We start from the raw sequence: 22,100 nt of genomic DNA, 5'->3' as shown, positions 1-22,100 counted from the left end.
TGCCCTGCAGGATTTTGTTCACTGGCATCCCCTGTTAAACTACCTCCTCCCTGATACATAGGGCACTCACTTTCCATTCCAAAGTTGACACCCTGGGAAGCTCCCTCTGCCAAAAAATTTGGAGCTGTCACCACCAGCACTGGCCAGGAGTCCTCTGTACTCTCAGATACTCAGTATCCCCAAGCTTAAAGAGCCAATCTGCAAAAGGGACATCATGGGGACAGAGATAACACTTGAGTTTGGGACCCCAACTCTCAGTTTGGTGGCTGAGACATGTAAGTAACATCTCTCCCCAGTTCATGCAGGATTGATTTCCCTCCAGAATGGCAATGCTCAAATGGATCACTATGTGTCTGGAGCTTTGCAAAGCCCCCACCCCCAGGCCCCAGCACTGCCCATGATAATCCCTTCCAGCTTTCCAGCCTGAACCTGCTCCTAGATGGTTTATCCCATTTGCCTCCTCACCCTCTGCTCCCCAAATCACCCGAGAGCTTCCCCATCTCCTTCCCATCTTGGGGTGTCCCTGTCCCCACCACTCAGGAGCATGATGCTTCTGGGTGGATCCCGGGGTGGGACAGCCCCAGCATTCCACACCAGTGCACGGGAAGGGCTGGCAACATGGGTGGCATGTCCTCATCCCCATCCCTGTCACATTGGGGACAAAAGCCCCTTGTAGCTGTCACCCTCCTGGCCTCAGGTGACCTTTCCCCATCAATGGGGCTCTGTGCTCAGGACACTTTGTACTTGCCCAGTTCCCAAGCATGGTGGGGAGTGGTTGTTCTCTTCCTTCTGGAGCTGGGGTTTCCTGAGCTCTGCAGGAGCCATCCCTTGCCATTCCCACCGCCCAGCCCCTGACTGCTGCCAACTGTGGCAGGGACACCTGGCATGGAGGAGAGCTCAGGTACACTCTGGCTTGTTTGTGATAAGAGATGTGATGATAAATGAGTGGGAGCTGCAGAGGAAGAGGCCAGGAGGAGACAGGAGAGACACAGCCCTGGGCTGGAGCTTTGCAAATTAATTTTATGAAGAAACCTGTGTTCATCTCCTCTGTGCAACCGAAGCTCCCTAGAAGTGGATCAAGGGACATCTCTGTGGTCCAGGGGGTTCCCTGCCACTTCCCATGCTACTGCTGAGTGTGGCCATGGCACAGAGCCCACAGCAAGCATGTCCATCCTTGTCCCTGTGGGTGCAGACCCCAGCAGCACCAGGGGTCACATCAGGACACCAGAAAGGGAGGAAATCCCCTGTGAGTGGGTGCCAAGTCCCCTGGCTGGGCAGTGCCCTGGCTTGGGGGAAGGATGCCCAGCCAGGGAGGAGGTGGGTGGGATATATATATATAGAGAGAGAGAGGCACTACCCAGGTCATTTTGTGAAACAGAGCCATGTAAAAGCCACTCAGGTGAACTGCAGACAGATGGCAGGAACCCATCACCAGAGCTTCTTCCCTCCACCATTCCCATGGTCCTCACTCCTCAGGCCTCAGTTTCCCTCCTGAGCTTTTGCCTGGTGCTTCCTGAGCAGGCAGGGAGGGCAGCAGGCACAGGCAGTGCTCCTGTTGCCTAGCTGATTATTTATTTAGAGCCTGATGGTTTGATTGCACCGGGCTGAATGCAGCCATCCTGTTTCCTTGCTTCTCCTACAGACATGGATCAGTGTCCCTCTGGAGCTGACAAAGGCTCTGCTGGTGTGCAGGAGGGAGAGCCAACATTATCTCTCTGCAAGAGCCTGCATGCAGATCTGGTGAAGAACAGTGGCTGAAAATCATAGATCATAGAAAACAGGACTGGAGGAGCCCCCAGGAGATCAGCTGGTTTATTCCTCTCCCTCCCTGGGGAACTGGCTGCTAGTGGAGAGAACCTGGGCTAAAATATCCTAAAAATCCCAGCCATGCTATGCTCTCTGTGTGTTCTCTGCTTATCAGGAAGGTTTTCCTGATGTGTCACACTGGTGGGAAGTGGTGACGGGGGATGTGTTGGTGGATACTCTGCTTTTGTGCTGCTGCCTTGGGCAAGAGCAAGGGTGCTGGAACTGCCCCAAAAAGGGGAACCCCTGCCTGCACAGGAGGCACAGAGCCAGCCTTAGGGCACTGGGTGGGATGGGGTATCCCAGTGAGCACATGGTACTGTGATCCACAACACGAGGGTCTGGGAGCCTTGGGAAATCCACCCTGCAGTCAGATGGATCCCATGCAGGTGGAGCTAGTGATGCTGTGATGGCAGCTTGGAGGAGCCCCAAGGTGGGAGCCTCCTGCTGAGGATGCAAACTGGGCACAGCTGTGCCTGGTCTTGGCCAGAGTCCCTAAAGCTCTGGGCAGGCAGTCAGGGCACCCCAAGGCTGGGAAGGAGCAGGGTGCAGGCAGGGTGCCACCTTGCCTGAGCTGGCATCGTTGCTTTCCAGTCCCCTGGAGCCACCCAGCAGGAGGGAGGTGTGAGGCTGAGGAGCACCACAGCTGGGTGAGTGCTGGGCATTGTTGGGTGACCCCTTGGTGGCTGTGCCAGAGCTCCCCAAGGACACTTCGGGTGACCCTGCAGTGCGGGTTGATTTCAGGGCTCTCTGGGGGCTGGGAATGGGTCCTTGGCTGCACATTCCACTGGGATGCTGGAGACGGGAGGGGGACAGGGCCACCCCTAGCTGCAGAGCTGTGTAAATAAGGGGCTGGTGTTGGTTTTTTCACTCCAGCTCAGCACAGCTGCAGCTCTGGCTCCCTCCTGCAAGCAGAGGGATGCTGCAGGTCAGGGGCTGTAAACCCAGCCCTGGGGGTGAGGGTGCAGGAGCTGGATGCTTCAGGGACTTCTCTTTTCCAAAGCAATGCTGCAGCTGGGACAGGTAGCTTGGGTCCCTCTCCTTCCAGGAATGCTTTAGAGACCCCAGGTTTCCCATGCTTGGGAAAAACAAAGGATGTGCTGATGCTCTCTTAAGCAGAAGCATCGAAGGCTCTGCTGGCTTGAGATTTATGTGACCCCGGGGGCTGTGTGTTGTTCTGCTGACTCACACCTTCCTCGGAAAATGAAAAGAAAATGGCCAGTGTGTTACCTTGGTGGCTGCAGAAAGAAAGATAAAAGCTTCCTGAGCACCAGCTGGCTGCTCACCCCTTACCAGGCAACCACCCTGGGAGGGGACAGTTCATTCTGTGCAAGTTTTCCATGGTGACACCAGCGGGTGGTGGTGGTGAGGGTGCCCAGGGTGGACTCGGTGTCTGCAGGGACCAAAGTCCATCATCTCATGATGCAGAACAGTGATAAGGCAAAAAAAAAAGTAAAAATCCCTCCAAGCCCCCCACCCCAGCAAACTAAACCCCATCTCCCCACTGGGTGGGCTATGCCAGCCTGTTGTGGGGACACCAATATTTTGGGGACACCTCTACTTTGGGGATCCTAGTACCTGCTGGAGCCCCTGGCCATGGTGGCACAGATGAGGAGGCAGTAGTCAAGCAGCTTGGCCATCTGGGGAAACATAATGGATCAAGCATATGGACAATTAAAAATGCAATGACGGCGTTTACCGGGAGTTGTTTTCCCAGCTTATTTTAAACCCCGTTTCCCGGCCCTCCTGGCCCTGGGGACTCTGAGGTCCTCCTGCCCTGCTCAGGAGAGGGGGGGGTCTGGTGTGCAGAGGCTGAATGGAGCATTTGCTTCGTGATACATGGAAGAGTTTACAGCTGGATTTTACAGCCTTCTTCCTCCTCCATCCATCTGGGCCAGGACTGCTGTGTTTGTGATTTGAAAATTTCAGTTTAGGCAAAATATTGCCCACAGCAAAAATGATTTATTTTATTTATTTCTTTTTTTGTCATTGGGGCTGACTGTGTTAGAACAGTGTCTGTCCATTATAGGAGCACCCCTTGTAGGGAGATTACTGTTTGCTGTATAATAATGTGTAATTAGCAAGGATTATCCCATAATCTAGTCTAATTGACGGAGACTCTGGATGTTGTTCAGTGGACTGCCAGCAAAAGAATTAGAGCATCATTAATTGCAGAATAACCCTGGCACAGGCTTCCCTTTTAGGCATCCTGTGGCATGTCAGAGTCCCTTTGTGCCTCAGTTTCCCCTCCTGTGAGATGCCAGTGCACACAATGCCAGTACCTGAACAAGGGGGTTTTATTCTGACACATCCTTCCATATCCACTCCCTGCAGAGGGAGCGTTTGAACACAGGGTCACATAGGAGGGGTCTCCAGCATCCTCTACATCATGATCCCTGCTATGGGAAGGCTCACTCATTAGCTTTAAAATGCTTAGAAACTCTTGCAGACATTGGAAGCTGTGAGGGATATGTGCTGCATGGAGGATCAGGGGTTTGGTGGTGGTGCCCAGCCAGGCTGGGGAATTCCCAGATGTATTTCTCTCACTCTGCCTCTTTTTTGCTTTCCTCCATCCTCTGCTCCAGCCCCCAGTTTCTGCTCCAGCTCCTTGCCTTAAATTCTCTTAACCTGGGGCCAGCCTAGCAAACCCTTCACATCACAGAGCTGCCAGGGAAGCAAAGAAGATTTAGAAGTTTGGGTTCTTTGTGGAGAAACTTTTGAAGAGTCTCTTAAAGGATGGAAAATGGCCAACTGCTGTGCACTCCCTTTTCCAAAGGACAGGGAGGGTCTTGTCTACTCCCATCTTCTTTTCCCCAAGTAATCTGTGGCAGGACAAAGCTCTCCTGAGCCATGCCTGCTGATGGGGAACAGAACAAGCTCCTTGCCTGGTGCCTTTCCAAATCTGGTCTTCAGAAGTTGGGGTCAAAAGTCAACTCTGGCAGGGGTGAATTCCCCCTCCATCTCTCCCAGTGCTGCTCTGAGCCCACCCTTTATTCCCCAAGGGCCCTCAGCACAGGCAGGGGGGGAGAGTAGGAGACATGGCTTTCCCTGAAAGAAATCCACAGGCTGGACTTGATCTGCTAAGAAAAAGGAAAAAAAAAAACACAGAACCTTTTCACTGGGTTGGATGCCTCCTTCATTTAAAGTAAAAAGAGGACCAGCTATTTCAAAGGCACCATGCCAGAGAACCCTAGCACCAGGGAGGCACTGCTCAGCCCTTTCATCCTCCCTTTTAATCTAAAAGGATTTCCCCAGCATGAAGACAGGAGCTTGTGGAGAGTTCCTGCCTTTCTAATGTGTCTTACTGGTGGTGCCCTGTGGTCTGCACCACACAGGGACTGCAAAGGAAAGCCAGAGGAGAAAGAGCAGAATTTAGGAGAAATGCATGCCTGGGAGAGTGAGGCCAAACTTTAGGATGTGGGAAGGGTCCCTACTGATGTGTAACCCTCGTGGTGGGGAACTCATGTTGGTGTGGGTCCTGCAGGAGCCCCCTGTGAGTGGGTTTGCCATAGGCAAACTATAGCTGATCAGATGCTTCGGCCAGAAACACTTTCCATAGGGCTCAGGTGCCTGTGTCCTCACAGACCTTCCATTCCAAGGTAGGAATTCAGACTAAAACTGCCATCATTATGGAGCAGTTCACTTTCTGCCAGTAGTTGTCCTCAGGTATTACCTGTGTTATGCATCTCAAACTATATGGGTGATTCCCAGACATTCCCAGAATCAGTGCTGGTGAGGCCACAGCTTGAGTCCTGTGTCCAGTTCTGGGCCCCTTAGGAAGGATATCGAGGTTCTGGAGCAGGTCCAAAGGAGGCAACTGGGCTGGTGAAGGGATCCAGCACAGATCCTATGAGGAGAGGCTGAGGGAGCTGGGGGTGTTCAGCCTGGAGAAGAGGAGGCTCAGGGGAGACCTCATCACTCTCTACAACTCCCTGAAAGGAGGTTGGAGCCAGGGGGGGGGTTGGTCTCTTTTCCCAGGCAACTCTCAGCAAGACAAGAGGGCAGGGTCTCAAGTTGTGCCAGGGGAGGTTTAGGTTGGATATTAGAAAGAATTTCTTTATGGAGAGGGTGATCAGCCATTGGAATGGGCTGCCCAGGGAAGTAGTGGATTCTCCGTGTCTGGAGATATTTGAAAAGAGACTGGATGTGGCACTGAGTGCCATGGGCTGGGAACTGCAGTGGGAGTGGATCAAGGGTTGGACTTGATGATCTCTGAGGTCCCTTCCAACCCAGACAATTCTATGATTCTATGATGATTCTATGTCTTGCACAGCATTAGCTGGCTGCATGTTTAGGTAAATTCTCTAATGGTATCTGACCTGTGTGGGAAACTTCTCTGGGCAGGCTTTCATTAGAACCAGAAGATCCTCATTTCTGAGGATTTTTGCTTCTCACACACGGAGAAAACACAGCCTGGCACCAGGAACAGAAAGCTGAAAATAAACACAAGTCTTGGTGTTGCAGCTCTGGAAGCAAAACCCAGGTCACTCATTGATCCCAAACCCCTCCTGTGACACTCCAGGATATGTGAACTCAATTACAGCTGTGCAGTTTGAAGTTATGTAAGTGGGAAATGGAGCTGATTCCTTTTAAGAAATAAATTGAGGCTTTTCACATCTCTTGCTACAGCCTGGTCAACAGGTGCTAAGTCTTTATTGACATATTATCCATGTAGTCACCACATGCGTATCCACCAGTTTGTCTCATGCTGTTTCCAACACACCTAGCCTGAACCTTCTGCAAATGGAAGGTCTGCGGGCCAGAGCATTGCTGTGTGGAGAACAGCCAGCTGTTTGAAGGGACTGTCACAATGCCTACAGAAAAAAAATGGTCTTGCACTGACCCAAGCAAACAAAACAGGATTAGGTGTTCTTAAGAGAACTTGCAATTACCTAATGAAATTTAGGGAGCTTGACAGCTCAAGTATATCTTGAGTGTTTCCTTTTCTTCCAGAGAAGAAATAAGTATTTAGCAGGTCCAAATAATCAATACTCAGCCCTCTTTTAGGATGAAGATGAATTCATAGTTTTCTTGCTGCATTCTTTGCCTGTTAGTGGCTCTTCTAAAACAAGGGTGCAGACCACAACTCATCAAAAGACATTTCCTCATGGTGTACTGGGATTCATTTCCCACGCTGGTGAACAGGGAGGTTTCACTCATCCTCATATTTGGTTCTCTCTTCCCTGGCAACTCAGAAAATGGTTTGTGAGCAGTCTGTTGTGTGCACACTGAGAACACAGAGCACTTTATCACCTACCTGGATGTGCATGTCACAGCTTTAGTCATAGCTTATAGACAACAAGATGACTTGTGGTACTAAAGAAATCAGAGCAAATAAAAGTTCTTTTCAATTTTTTATTGAGTAGGTGGAATTAAAACAATAGTTTGCTGTTTAAATTTGTTCATACAATTATTCTGAACTATGTTCCTTTTGGTGGAAAAAAAAAGCCTTTGAAGGGAGTGTTTTGCTTATAACTCATTTTTACTTAGAAAATTCATTTCAAGTTTGCTGGGTTTTTTTGTTACAGTAAGAACAAGCACCACACTTAAATCATGAATGAGGTATGGAAGTCTGAGTGAGCTGCTCATCAAACAGCAGAGAGGCATCTGTTAGCACCAGGGCATCATAATTTTCACACCAGGGCTTTTAAGAATGGTCACAATGACAGGATGACTGAGCCTATGGAATGGTGAAGAGCAAGTTGCTGAAACCTATTTTGCATCCAGGTATGGAAGGCAGCAAAGGCAAATCTCCTGGCTCAGCAAAACAGCTCTTGCCACAGGCAGGGCCCAGCTGCAGCAGTTGATTTAGGGTTAAACTATGAGTAACCTTTCCCAATTACCCTGAATTCCTGATATTTCCTACCACCACAGAGCTGCTCCTTTATGCTTTTCAGCTGATTACACCTAAAGATCCACATCAGGGACACAGCTAAAGGGAAGGTCTGACAGACTGGGCGGGAGTGAGAAATGGGTGAGTCAGCAAGGATGACTTTGTGACAGGAAAACATAGAGCAGAGCAGAAGAAACCTTTTCTTGCAACAAGCCCACACAGATTTCCACCAAGTCAGACTGACAGCACCACTTTTCCTCAGCAGAAGTCCTCATCTTCAGCATCCCTGAAGCACAGGGTGCTGCTAAATGAGTCACACTGTCAGCACTCCCCTGCTGATGGGAAGGGCTCCCAGCATCCGCAGGGATGCAGGCACAGGGAGTTCTCGCTCAGGATCAGGCTCCAGACCTCACTTTTTCTGGCTCTGTACAAAGGTGGGGACAGGGAGTGTGCCAGCCTTGACTTCTGCTCGGATTTCAGGTTTGTGCTTTAATGAGAAGACAAGAGCCCGCACGGTTCGGCGATACGGAGCGCTAACGAGACGGGAAGAGAGATGAAAAGCTTCTCTCTCAATGTTTTCAGCCAGTGGGTGATCAATCTGGAAAGAAGCAAAGTATAAAATTAGATCTTCCCATTTAATAAGGAGAGTGACCGATTGAAATGGGAGTTTGGGGCTTTTCAGTGGTCCTTCATTAATCGGCTTAGATTTGAGGAAATCTACTTCCCATCAGAAAAGTAACAGGAAGAGCAATTTAATTCCACCCTGGCAATTAAGGGAACAAGGGAACGTAGTCAGTAGCAGGGAACATATCCCCATCTCCAGCTGGGTGGCAGTACTTTGCCATCACAACAGGAAACTAATCTGCAACCAGCTTTGGGTATGGAGCTCAACTGCAATTATAAGCTTCGGTGTAGTGTTGCCATAAAGCCCACTTTTGATCTTGCTGATAGAAGGTACCTTGGATATTATTTTAAACTTGATTCCAACAGCAACTCTAAGACATGCCAAACACTTGGCATCTCTGCCTGGTGCTATAAAGGGAAATGTGGGCTCTCTGTGTGTAGAAGGAGGTGTAATTAAGAATGCAGAAAGGGATTTGCTAAATGTTAATTATGTAGTTATTGCTTCAACATGTGCCAAAACCTGTAATTTAGCACAGCTTAAGAAAAAAAAATCCCCCACCCATCAAGAAATGCTTTTAATATCACTCCTGCCTTTTGTGATGGGGAATCTCCCATGCTTTGCATGCAGATTCCAGCATGCCAAGCAGTTTTCCTCCAAGTCCTTTGCCCATTCTTTTTTTACCCATCACTAAATTGCCCCTCTGCTGGGCAGCACTAGAAGCCCCTTGGATCCAGTCAGCCTCACCCTCCTTTTCCCTTCTTGTCAGCCTCTCAGGTGCCCCTGCTCCCCATCTGCTGGAATTCTGTGATTCCCCTGCCTACAGAAGCTCTTCATCTGCTGCTCTGAGCTCTGCTTACACACAGGGATAGCTGCAGAGGGTGTTTTTTCTCATCATGCTTTCAGGTGAGTCCTGTTCAGAGGTGTTTCTACTTTACCCAATACCATTTGTTTTAGGGTGGTACCATGGCCTTCAGATCTCAAAGGTTAAGACTCTCCTACCAGCCTTATCACCATGCAATAATGTGCTTCCCAAGAACTAGGTTTGACACAGCAGCCTGGCAAAGGTGAGCTCCCACCTTTCTGGGATGTTCCCACAGCAAACCATCCTTTTGTGCTGCCTCAGTCCAGAGGGACTGGAAGTTGGAGAGGTTGCTCTTGTAGCTAGCAAACATACTGCTTTGAAACTTTTGAGTTCTTATCACTTGACTTGCCACTTAAAAGACAATTAATGAATAAATTAAAAAGGATAATGATTATGGCATTTGGTAGACCAAGCAAACTAGTCACTGAGCCTAACAGCAAAGCCTTGTTCATTTACTTACAGTTACCTGAGGGATCTCTGGTGGTATTTACCACCATTTTATATACTGTCAACCTTGTCTCTATGTTTTTGTAATAGATTTAAATTTACAAATGTTTAATTACTTAAATATGAAACACCCAAAAGGTCCCAGTGTTGCTTTTACAGCTGTTATGCAGCAGGAAAACCTTTATGTTACTCCTTTTATAGATAAAAACTTTTTTCTTGGCTGGTTATGTAAATGAAAGCAAATGCACCTTTCTCACAATTAGTATATTTACTTGGTTAACAACCAAAAAAATAATTATCTCCCTTGAAAACCAAAGCTCCTTATAAATAGGGTCATGTAGCAAATCACTGAAAGCAGGAACAGATCATCTGGTCATGTCCCCACTCTGCAGGCAGGACCAGCTTCCCAGCAACTATGGCTGAAAAGGGTTTGTTTAACTTCTTCCTACAAGAAGAAAACTCCTGGAGCCAAAGGTAAATGGATTGGAATGCTACCTCCAGCTCCAGGGCTTCACAAAGCAGCTTCCGTGCGTTCTTCCGGAAAGCCTCGGTCTTGGGATCGCTCCTGACCACGATGGAGGGTTTGTTGGAATGGGCTTTGAGGAAAGTTCTCCACTCTGTGTAAATGTCTCTGGCAAGGTTGGCCACATCGTGGTCTGGATGTCTGCGCATCTTATTCACCGTGTGACCTGGGAAACAGCAACAGCTCCTTCAGGTTTGGTTTCCTTGAGGTGGGAAAAACTGGGATGGGCGCCAGGCAAATCGTATCAGTGCTACTGCAACCCAGGCAGTGCCAGCAAAGCCACCAGAGCACTGACACTGACATAAATACAAAATGATTAGGAACTAAGCCTGAAGTTCTCATTCATTGCCCTCCCCAGTGATTTTTGCCAGGGCAGTTAGCAAGAATTTACCTAGAAATGTGAAAATCACCTCAAGTCACCAAGGTGTGGGCAGCCACTGGTGTAATACAGGACTATGATAACCTCCCACACCTGATGAAACCTGATAAAATTGGCTTATTAAGAATGCTGGTTTTAAACTGAAAGCCCCTTTAAGGCAGCAGATATTGCTGGTGACTGCATTTTAACTCGCAGACACCACGGTGACTCCAAGAAACCCCAATGGAGAGGTCCTGCCGGAGCAAAAGAGCCTTCCCGCTGAGAGGAAACAAAAGGGACCTTCCTACAGCGGGATGTTCCTCTCTGACCACTACGCTGTTGGCCAGGAGATGTCACTGTTAGGCTTCGGTGGCTCTTTCCAGCCCAGGCACTGGGGAAAAAAAAAAAAAATCGCAGGAATAACGCCGCCTAGAACGAGGAAAACACAGAAAAGGGAGTGATGGGGATCCAGCTGCTCTAATGGCAAAGATCATCAGGATTCCCTCACATCTGGATTCCCTCCATAGGCAGGCAGGGACCATGTGGTGTCACATTATCCCTCCCTCAAGTCCTATGGAAAAGAGCCAGGCATCAGGCTGGGCCATTTGCATGGAGCTGCCCATCTGCTGGAGATTTCTCAGTGTGAGAATGCAGGACACAGCTCTGGGCTAATGTGAGGAGAATTTCTGGCATATTCAGAGGATTCAGCCAGGTCAAAGAGATAAGCCACATCTCAGATGGCAGGAGAGCAATCTGCCATGCCCCTGAGAGATAGCAGGAAAAGGAAGAAGACACGGGTGCCCATGAAGAGCTCTTCAAAAAGTTGACCACAGAAAGGGCAATTCAGCATTTGGGAATAAGCAGGCAACCTGGCAGGGATTAGAGAATAGCTATTTTTTTCAGTACAAGTTCTGAAAACTGCAGACTGGATTATCAACAGTTCTTGACTGGCAGCTACACTCCTTTCTTGAAAAGCTTGCAAGCTTCTCTCTTTTGCACTGACAAGCCAAGCAGACACAAGACAGCCTAATGTTCACAGTCTAGATCAGGCAAGATGTACCTATTTTTGTTGAAAGTAACACTTCCTTGGAAGGTATTTTCTTCTTCAGCTCCTCCAAAGCTTCAATCAGATTCTCTTTTGGTTGCTCAGGAAGCTCAAGCATAGACTTCCATCTTTTTATGTCTTCCACAACCACGACTCTCTGGAAAAGAGAAAAGCCATTATGAAAGCAGAATGTTATAATAAATAAGGACACTGGCTTCATCTCAGCTAATGGGGTGCTATCTACACATGAATTATTGATTATAGCATGAACCAGAGCACAGAATCCACGATGGCCTAGTATGATGGGTACTGGCTTGAGATTAGCAGCCTACAGCAACTCGTGGCTGAGGTACCTAAAAAGCAGAGCAGATGCTTCACTCTGATCTGCCAAACTTGGGGCATGTAACAGCATATGTCTGCTGGAAGAAAAATGCTTTGAATTTAGGGATTCCATTGTATACATGTCTCTTGTACTGAAGCACACTGGATACTTGCAGTGTTTTTCACCCTGTTTTTGCCACAAAACTTGACAGAACAGACTGCAAACAGCCCATCTCTTATTTCAGATGGGAGGCAAAGATTCAACAGTGGTCTGACAACACGGGTGCTTCATAGAATCACCTGGGTTGGAAGGGACCTCTGAGATCATCAAGTCTTTTCCATTCTGACTGTACATTAATCAACTCTTTGGTACAGAAAATGTTTTCCTGTTCTGCTTCTACAATCAGCTGGCAGGATCACCATGCAACCAACTGCAGGGCTCTCCTTGCTGAAGGTGATGGTGTCACCTGCCTCCACTTCAACTGTGTGCCCAGCCTGACCCTACACCCCACCAAATGGGCAGGAATGAGCCAAATTTAGAACCACAGAATGGTTTGGGTTGGAGGTCACCATGCAGTGAGCAGGGACCCCCTCCGTCTAAACCAGACTGCTCAGAGCCCCATCCAACCTCACCTGGAATGTTTCCAGGGATGGGGCTTCTGCCACCCCAGTGGGCAACCCGGGCCAGTGTTTCACCACCCTCTTCACAAAACATTTTTCCTGGTATCCAGTGTAATTTCATCCCCTTTCAGTTTACAACCCTCACCCCGATTGCTACAGGCACTGCTGAACAGTCTGTCCCCATCACTACACCCCTCCTCGGCTTAGGACACCCCTTTCAACGCAGCAGAGCCCCCTGCACCTTTTTATCGCGGCTCCCCTGTCTTCTTGGGGGTCCCCTCACCACAGCAAAGGTTCGGGTGACGAACCGGCACCGCATCTCGTTTACACATCGCCCCTCCCGCTGTCACCCCAGGCCGCTCGGTTCGGCAGGATATGGGCCCGGCGAAGGCCTCACACCCCTTCTTCTGACCGAGGATCAGCCTGCCTCCTCCCGCGGTGCTGCCCCCTGGCCCCGAAGGCAGCGGGACCGCCCCACCAACACCCGGTACCGGGGGGGTCACCGCCCCTCCTCAGACCCGGGAGATCGGGAAGAGCTGCGCTGCCCCTCTCGCCCTCTCCATCCCCCTCCCTCCCAAGCGCCGGCCGGGGACCTGCCTTGAGGGACTCGAGGGTTGCCTGCCGGTAAGTGCGGGGGGCCGGTCCAGCGCGGCGGGGGCTCTCCGGGCACCGGGCCCGGCGCACCACGAACCGATCCATGCCGCTGGCCAGAGCCTCCCGGTAGCCGCTTCCCCGCCTTTTCCGCCGTGTAGTTCCCGCCGGCGGGGAACCCCTATGGGTTGGCTGGAGCTGCCCGGCGGCGCGGACTACATCTCCCAGCGGGCTCTGCGCGGAGTGGACGAGAAGGCTTTAATCTCGCGAGAAGCCGCCACCGCCCGTTGCCGTCGGTGGGGGCTCAAGATGGCGGCGCGGCGGGGCGGCCTCCTCTGCCTCCCTCTGGCCCTGACGCTCCTGTTCGGTGGCAGCAGCGGCAGCAGCAGCGCTGGGGCGGTCGAGTCGCTGCCCGTCGCCTCCTCCGAGCCCTTTGACTCCGTCTTGGGCAACACGGCGTCGTGTCACCGCGCCTGCCAGCTGACCTACTCCCTGCACACCTACCCCAAGGTAGGGGCGGGCGCGGCCTCACGGTTCCCCGCAGCGGCGCTTGGCGGGCAGGGCCTCACCCCGGCTTCGGTCCCCTTCTCCTTCTCTCTCTCCCTCATTCCCTCGCCTCCCACGGCCCCGATTTCCCCAGCGCGGCCCTCCCTGGCCTACTGCCCGCCCATCTCCCCCTGGTTGTGCTGCGGAGTGACAGGAATGGCGGGGATGCTCCGGGGCGGGAGCCTTGGTGGAGGCGCGGCCCTCCGGCTGTTTCCTCAGGCGGTGTTGGACCTGTCTTTCAAGTGAACAGAAACACGGAGGAAGCTGCTGCTCGCAGTGCTGAGGAGCAGTCAGCAGCCTCCCTCTGTTCTGCCATGGCGAGTCTCATCTCCTTGAGATTCCCTCCCAGTAGGGAATGCAGTGGCCTCTCTAAAGGAAGATTATTTCGTTTGGAAATAGATGGTTAGGCTGCAGCTCGCCAAAGAGATGCCACCTCCAAAGTATAGCTCTGTTAGTGCTTAGTGGTTTGAGGGCAATTTGCTATTTTGGGTTTGTTTTGGGTTTTTTTCTTTCCTTGTCTTTTTAAAGAGGCAGCTGTAATTTAGCTTGGACTGTTCCATGTTTTTTGGGCACTAAACCAGTGCTGTGTCTGTAACAGACCACAGATCCTGAGTCAGGGTGCTGGTGTGATGCTGAAAAATGAAAGATGGAAGTGATGGTAAATGAGTAGGTTGTCCAAACCTTCATCCCCTGTTTTGATTCACTTGAATGAAATTTTTTTATTGTTCTGATAAACTACTTGAGTGTCTAATGGGAATTTAATTTCATGCTCCCAAGTTTGCCATTGACTCAGAGCTTTGTGAACCTTCAGCTGCTGGTTTGATGTTGCAAAATCTTTTACCAAAAATCTCACCTTTCCTGTTTGTTTCTGGGCAATATACTTAATTATCAGCTGCAGCTGTGTACCAGGCTAAACTCAACGATGGAAGCTCTTACCCCATCTTTGAGATTTCTCATGAGGGCAGCAGACAACTGGAAGGGGTGACAGGGTTAGGTCATGGGGTTTTTCCTGCATTCCTGGGAAATTTAAATCAGATTTTGTGCCTCTGGCTGATAGAGGCATCCCCACAGAGGGAGTTGTGTGGAATGCAAGTGAACTCCCATCTGTACTTCAGGCATTTTGGGGGGGTTTTGTGTGATGATAGCAAGGAGAAGTAATGAAACCTGAGACATCAGCACTGAAGGTGTTGCTGGTACATTTCCATACCATTTTGGCACAGTGCTCTTGTTCCTACTAAAGGGCTCCTTCAAGTTCAGGAAAAGCTGATAATTCTGTGATTATTTTACTGTACTTTTGCATTCTTTGTTGTGAGGTGTTGGAGCTGTTGAATAACGCAGCCATCTCTTCCTTTATATTTAGTCTTTTTATTTGCCACAAAACTACCAGTTGAATTGTAGGGAATTATTTAAATAGTCACTGGAAAGTAAGATAGGCTTCACTGAGGCTTCCATGGAAACCTGGCATAGTTTTGTCTGGTTAAGTAAGTTACAAAATATCTTCTCTTAGGCCCCTTGTCAGTGTCCTTAGAGTTAAGCTGTAATTTTCTTTCAGTTTTCTACAGTGCCTTAAAAGCATGTGAGTCTTTGCTCTTGGAGTCAAACACTGGCCAGTTAATTTCTAATGGGTTGTACCCAGGGTGTGGTTTGTTTGGGTTTTTGAAATTAATTCAGAGTCCATTTTCCACCTGTTCAGCAGGAGCCATCTGAGTGGTTGTGTGGTTGGTGGTTTTGATGGGTCAGCTTCATGAGAGGGTGTAGTCCTGGTGACTGTACCACAACAGGGAGAGCACTGCAGGTGGAAACTACACATCCATCCCCTTGGTGGTGTGGACAGAAGAAAGAGTAGGTGTAGGGTTTTGTGTATTTGTATAATTTTAATGGTTGCAGCCAGGGAGCCACTTTTCCCATTTGGTTCAATCTAACCAAAAAAAAAAAAAAAAAAAAAAAGTGTTTGTGGAACTGGTTTGGCAAGGTAGCAGTACCCAGATTAACTGCTGTAGTTCATCAGAAGATAATCTCTTATTATGACAATTCTGTTGTAGTTCTGATTACAGTCTGGTAGATAAATTATGATACACTGTCAATATTAGTCTTATTTTGCCCTCTTTTGTGGGGTTCTGCTGTTTGAGTTCTGAGATGGAAAACTACAAACTCTTTGTAGGGTTAAATGTCAATAAATGCTTTGCAGCCCCATCTCTTTGTTATTAAGAGCAACACTTCCTTTAAAAATGCAGTGTAGCTTCACTTGTGAGCTGTAGGACAGGGATTCCAAAACAGAATTTGCTGTTCCAGGTCTGCCCCACCAAAGAACCAGAAGAAATAAATCAATAATTCCATGACAGGGTTTATTTATTGGGTTTATTCCAGATTATTTCAGCTAGCCCAGAGTGTCGTGGTTAGCTTGGCTTCTGGATCTAGTGGAGGGAAGGAGGATGGTGCTCTGCTGGGTGGCTTTTTATAGCACTTAAAAAAAAAAAAAACCAAACAAAACAAACTGCAACTTAAAATAAAGTAGCCAAATTGTTTGTTTTCTGACAATTTATTCTTGAATGGAGGGATACAAGCTTTTTCCTGTACTTCCCCAGGAAGAGGAGCTGTACGCCTGCCAGCGAGGCTGCAGACTGTTTTCCATTTGTCAGTTTGTGGATGATGGCATCGATTTGAATCGAACCAAACTGGAATGTGACTCTGGTAAGACTTCACCAGCATCCCCTCCCGTGGAGACAGAACAGAGGGAAGAGCAGGAAGGTGGTATTAAACCGATAGGATTATCTCAGTTGCTTTCAGGTTTTGTTTAGCAATGTGAATTTTATGTAAAAGATATTAAATAAACTCTTAGGGGAAGGTTTGTCTGTTCTCTGAGAGTTTCTCCTTGTGTTTTCCCAAATTTCTGAAGTTTCAATCTCTGTAAATAAATTAGAAATACTTCATCTTAATGTAAACACTTTGGCACAGAAAACACAAAATAACTGGAAAAAAAATCCTGTAAAATCAAGACTTTTCCTTTAATAATTCCATGCAACAAACAGTCCCATGTACAATTCCCAACAAAATTATTTGCTTGGAGTAAGAACACAGATCTTAATGGCCTTGTAACTTGTGGTCTGGGCTGCATCCTGAGGTTTACCTGCAGCTAAACTGCTGGGAATGAGGTACCTGTTGTTGTTTGAAAGAGCTCTTGAAATATTGGTGACCAGTTCTCTCAGATAATCTGTGTCAGAGCTAAAATTCCACAGTGAAATGCAATATGTGCACTATAGGCCTGATTATGGACTTGTGTGGAATAACACTGCTTATGGAATTGTGTGGAACTTTGATCCAGTAATATGGAAGAAGCTGATTCACAGTTCTGTTTGGAGATGAGGTGGGGCATAGCCATCCACAGAAGGAAAGGCAGGAGCTTCCTTTCTGTATTTCCAATACAAGTAAGCACTGAACCAGCACTCAGGGGAGGCTTTTACCCTCTCAGTAGCTCATAAAGCAGGAGGGGTAGTGGCTAGCTGAGGGAGCTCTGCAAGGAGAAAGCCTGACATGCAGAGATGCTAATGTGATACAAAACTGCATGAAATCCTCTAGAAATGGGCTAATGCTTGTGTCTGTCATACACTGTGTGTAGCTGTGATACAGCACGTCAGTCTGGTTGTCAAACCACACATGAGAGAGTGCCATAAAAAAGAGTAATGAAGCAATAGACCACATGTAGAGGTAATTGAACAGTTGCTTACTTTCTGGTTTAACTCTCCTTCCTGAGGCTGTTGTCTTTTGCTGGCTTCTGTTCTGTAATCTGTTACACTGGTTGGGGCCCTGACTAAGTAAGCTGTGCTTGGCAAGATCCATCTTGGCTGATCTGCTCAGTTCTGTCTTCTGATGCTTCTTCCTGCCTGCAAACACGAGTTTGGTGGCAGTTTTACCACAGAATTGTTGTTCAGGTGCTATGAGCAGCATCTTCAAATGTTCAGCTGCTCTTCTTAGCCTTTATGATCATCTCAATTTCCTCCTGGGGGGAACTGGGAGAACTGCTGTCCCCTATGATGCTACTTGGTTTGAGTCTTTAGTTGCAGGTAGTACTGCAACATTGTCTATCCGAGCTGGAGCTCTCGGAGAAGAGCTGTGCCCATGTGCTGTCTGACCAGTATCTCCATTAGAAAATAATCTAAATTATTCTCTTTGGAGAATTTAGGTTTCTTGGTCTTTATAGTCTCTAGTGAACAACTAATAGGAGCTGTCTGCAAAAGAAAGAGTTGGCTTCTTTTTTCATTAAAAGAAGATTCCATCCTATTTGATGTAGGTGCAGTTTCTGCACTCCTCAGACTAACAGGAAATTGCTCTTTTGGTTTTCCTGTGATACCTCTAAGGGATTTAATGGGTTGATGGTCCCTCTGTTCTTCTTAGGATTCCAGCTCTCTTCTGTGAGGAAAAAACTCATGTTTTACATGACATGTATAGGAAAAACTGTAGTGGGAGTATCCATGAAAATTTGCATGCCTGAGTTTGTCCAGGGTAACATTTCTGATGTGTTCTCTGATTGCATTCAGGTTTCAGGTGCCTCCTCTGTCTAAGTTTTGATTCCTTAACCTCCTTTAGACCTCAGAGCATGCTGACTGTGTTATCCTTCCCTGCAAATGGAGTTGTTAATCTTTTAACTGCTACTTTGTTTCTGATCCAACTTCTACTGAAAATGTTTTCTTAACTAAAATGCAGAATTTATCTTCTCATGTGGGGAACTTCTTCCTTGCAGCCTGTACTGAAGCATACTCCCAATCTGATGAACAATATGCTTGCCATCTTGGATGCCAGAACCAATTGCCATTTGCTGAGTTAAGGCAAGAGCAAGTAAGTAGATGACATGTTTTCAAATACCACCTACTTGTTTTCTGTTCAGTGTGTCTTCTCTTTTAAAAATTTCTTCAAATGGAAGATAAACCTTCCTAAGAACTGAAATCTAGGCATGGGGTGAGGGCTGAGCAAGAACACTGCTTCTCTTCCTGTAAAAACAAATGGAAAACTAATTAATGTTGTACTTGCAGCTAATGTCCCTGATGCCAAGAATTCATCTCCTCTTTCCTCTGACACTGGTGAGATCATTCTGGAGTGACATGATGGATTCTGCTCAGAGCTTTATAACATCCTCATGGACTTTCTACCTTCAAGCAGATGATGGCAAAATTGTCATATTCCAGGTGCTTGACTTTTTTGTTGAGATTAAGGTGCTCTGGCTGCTAAATGTTTAACTCTTTCAGTCACAGAAAAGGCTGTGGAGCACCATCAGAGTGTTTATTCCACTGCCTTTAGGGCCAGAGGGGTGGAAATAATCAGACTTAATGTGAATGGTGCATGTGCTAAGGTTAATTTCTGGATTAGTTATGAAAATATAAATGAGCAAGACCCAGCCTGCTAGCTGGATCTCCTAACTCTGTTTTGTTTTAGTCAAAGCCAGAAGTACAGTATGTTCCACAGCTTGATCAGGAACCTGGAGATTCAAAAGGATCCTTGTCAATGAGTAAAGCAGCCTGTAAGTTGTTCTTTGGGCTTTGGGAGGAGCAAATGCAAATGTTCCCCATCATGCAGGAAAAAGCCAAGTTGCAGGTGGCAACAGATTTGTGGAAAGCTAAAATATAATTTTATGTTTGTCAGTCAGACTGCACTGTGCACACTTAGCAAAGCCTGTGGTGGAAACAGAGCTCTGCTGGAAATAGAAAAGTGCAAGATAGGGACACTTTAAAAACTGCTTCTGTGTGTGTGTGTGTTCTCCAGAGACAAACTGTGTGGCTTTTGGGTCTTCTCTGTTATTGCTCTCCTGAGAGCTGTTTCTGCTGTTGTGTTCCAGCAGCTGCACATCCAGGAAGCTCCCAGACATACCAAGGACTCTTTGAAGAGAGAGAAAATGACAGCTTGTTCAAGTGTCTCTCCATGTATGTACCACCTCCTGTACCACCTAGAACATCCACACCTCCTGAGGGCAGTGGCCTGTCCTCTGTGGGGCTGCTGGCACTGTTGTCAAATCTCCAAGTGCTCCAAGTCTGCTGGGTTCAGGATGCAGGGCAGTTCAGGTTGCTGTCTGACTGTAATCCCTGCTTTTCTGTTCTGGTCCCATGTTATTTGCAGTTATTCTGCCAACTTTGATTCTCCTTTCCCTTGCAGTTGAACACCAGAGTGGTAATTTCCTACACTGTTTTTTGACTATGTTCTGTCAGCTCTTTAATCAAGACTGTGCTTTGCCTATTGTTTAGCTCTTAGATATGTTTCAGGACAAACCACTTGTTTTATATTTTGTTTTGGGACTGTCTGATATGAAAGGCACTGTTTGTTGTAACTCATTTCCAGGCTCCAAATGCCCAGTGTATCTTTCTTAAAGCTTTGCTGAAGATCAGCATGTTCCTTCTTCATTCCCCTACTGTGATTACCTTCCCATTAGAAGCTGAAAAAATGAAGAATCAGTGATTTGTACCCCAAATGTGTAACAGAAAGACCTGGCTTTAAAATTATGAGTGGGAGGATGCTTGGAATAAACAACCCAGCAAGTCTTTTGTGAGTTTCAACTCAGATATCAAATAGGCATTAGAGTAGCTGGGAGTCTGGAGTGGACCTTGAAGCTGAAAGTGCCATCAGAATTGAGCCAAACTTTTTTACAGAGTTGATTGCATTGAATTCAGTACATGAAATCCAGTAACATTCTTTTAATTTCAGAAATTCCAGTTGGATTTTAACCACCACACTCGTCCTGTCAGTGCTGGTGCTGCTCTGGATTTGTTGTGCAACTGTAGCTACAGCTGTAGAGCAGTATGTTCCATCTGAGGTAACTCTATAACAGTATTTTGAATTTATTCCTGATACTACATTTATATTACAGCTGTCTAGATAGTAAAAAACATGTTAGGGGAATTTTAACTAGAAAGTGGTTATTTAATTTTTTTAATTTATTTTGTGCATGTGATAGCAGACCAGTTTTGTTATTTCAGTGATGTAATGAACAGACCTTGCTCATTCCTGTGGATGATGAGTGCCCTGAGCCCTTCTCAGGCAGCCCAGATTTGATGGTTTTTGCTCTCTAGTGCTCTCCTGTCAACAGATGACTCTTAACAATCTCTTCAGATCACTCATAACAAGTGGAGGCTGCTTCTAATTTATCTGGGAATGAAGCTATAGTGAGGGTTGGATGGTGTAGCTGGAATGTAGTGTGGGTTTAATCCAGGAGGATCAATAGTGACAACAAAAGTGACAGAATGTTGTCAGTGAGCACTAAGAGCTTAATCAGAGGGGAACTGGCTGAACTGGTATCTCTTGTGCCCAGAGTTCCTGCGCTTACAAAATAAGCAAGGCTTGTAGTCTTTGCAAACTAAATGAGCTGTTACACAAGCAACTTTAATTTAATTAATTTCTTTTGGACTCAAATCTAGTTCCAGCCATGAATTTCAGATGTTAGAGAAAGCCTGGGTTAACTTGTGTTGAAGGGCTGCAGCCATCAGAACCAGGAATGTAGCTTAATAGTGAAATGTGTTTTATTCACAATGTGGAGAGTTTTTGTCTTAAAGTAAATTGTTTAAATATTTCAGAAGCTGAGCATCTATGGAGATTTGGAATACATGAATGAGCAAAAACTGAACAAATACCCATCCTCTGCACTTGTTGTGGTTAGATGCAAGACTGAGGAACACGAAGAAGCAGGACCTCTTCCTACAAAAGTCAATCTGGCTCAGTCAGCAATTTAAATAAGTCTCCTGTGGAACCAATAGACTAATTCTAACAGAGCTAGCAACTCCTGATTTTATTTTTTTTTTGTGATGGTTCTTCAGATAAGAAGCTTAGCAGCCAGTCTTTAAATGCAAATAAAGTTACAGAATCAACAAATGCCATGGGATTGTGTTTTCAGCTAGTAATGAAGATTGACATCTTGAATTTATGTTTGTTTCCAGACAGTCACTTCTCAGCTGTGTTTGCTGTGTGTCTTTTTGCTTACAAGAGCTGTAAGCTGCTTTCTGTACTGTTCCCATGACACTTCCAGACTTCTTTCTGTGTTCTAGGATGTAATGTGTACAGTCAGAGTTAGCTTTGTAAAGGTGTAAGAAATTTTAAGTAGGCAGGAGCTGCCTTTTTAGTGTCGCACTTTCTGTTCTAGTTAAGAGAATATATTATAAAATTATTGGTTCTTTTTTTTTTTTTTTAATTTGTTAATGTCCATGCACAAACAACCCTGTCTCCAGAAACAGAAATATTTTTTTTCTACAGCGTGGCAATATCCAAGATGGAAAGGATTTGTGAGATACTGTTGGCTAGAACTCAGTTTGTGAGAGGTGGAAGCTGTTAAAACTTAGACATATCCCTTCAGAGAATATAACACGGTTAATTATTTTGTCAGACTTTAGCCTTTTAGTCTTAAATTGCTTGTAAAGTTAGAGCCTGTGTTTTCTGAAGAAATTAATCTTTCTGTTCTTGATTAACTATTCCAGCCGTGTAACTTCATTTACAGAAACAAGCTGATTCCTTAGAGATGAGAACAGATAAATAAAATTAACTGTACAGAGAAC

General features: G+C 46.9%; 2 protein-coding genes across 4 annotated transcripts in view; one reads left to right on the top strand and one right to left on the bottom strand.

Annotated features, from left to right (window-relative positions):
- TCEANC2 (transcription elongation factor A N-terminal and central domain containing 2) overlaps nucleotides 1-13,329 on the bottom strand; it is a 21,617-nt gene extending 8,288 nt beyond the window's left edge. Inside the window, exons 1-4 of one of the 2 annotated variants that reach the window (XR_003987804.1) lie at nucleotides 13,036-13,329; nucleotides 11,512-11,653; nucleotides 10,066-10,259; nucleotides 7,932-8,234 (exon numbers count right to left, since the gene is read on the bottom strand). Coding sequence is in view for 1 of the 2 variants with exons in the window: in XM_030455104.1 (XP_030310964.1) it covers nucleotides 8,046-8,234; nucleotides 10,066-10,259; nucleotides 11,512-11,653; nucleotides 13,036-13,137 (627 nt within the window). In the remaining variant the exon portion in view is untranslated. Of the gene's footprint in view, nucleotides 1-7,155; nucleotides 8,235-10,065; nucleotides 10,260-11,511; nucleotides 11,654-13,035 lie in introns of those variants that run through there. The other variant, XM_030455104.1, reaches the window with a different exon arrangement.
- On the top strand, nucleotides 13,174-22,100 carry TMEM59 (transmembrane protein 59). 2 transcript variants are annotated; one of them, XM_008502611.2, is made up of 8 exons: nucleotides 13,174-13,539; nucleotides 16,161-16,266; nucleotides 18,314-18,408; nucleotides 18,603-18,755; nucleotides 19,003-19,087; nucleotides 19,403-19,487; nucleotides 20,263-20,371; nucleotides 21,129-22,100. In XM_008502611.2, exons 1-8 carry the CDS (start codon nucleotides 13,213-13,215, stop codon nucleotides 21,282-21,284), a joined length of 1,116 nt encoding a protein of 371 aa, XP_008500833.2. In that variant the 5' UTR covers nucleotides 13,174-13,212; the 3' UTR covers nucleotides 21,285-22,100. The 2 variants fall into 2 exon arrangements, with proteins under 2 accessions (XP_008500833.2, XP_030310963.1); XM_030455103.1 differs by having other exon boundaries at nucleotides 19,406-19,487; nucleotides 21,129-22,099.

This window comes from Calypte anna, chromosome 8 (assembly GCF_003957555.1).
Source record: "Calypte anna isolate BGI_N300 chromosome 8, bCalAnn1_v1.p, whole genome shotgun sequence".
Classification (NCBI taxonomy): domain Eukaryota; kingdom Metazoa; phylum Chordata; class Aves; order Apodiformes; family Trochilidae; genus Calypte; species Calypte anna.
This window is presented reverse-complemented; position numbering and strand designations above follow the sequence as displayed.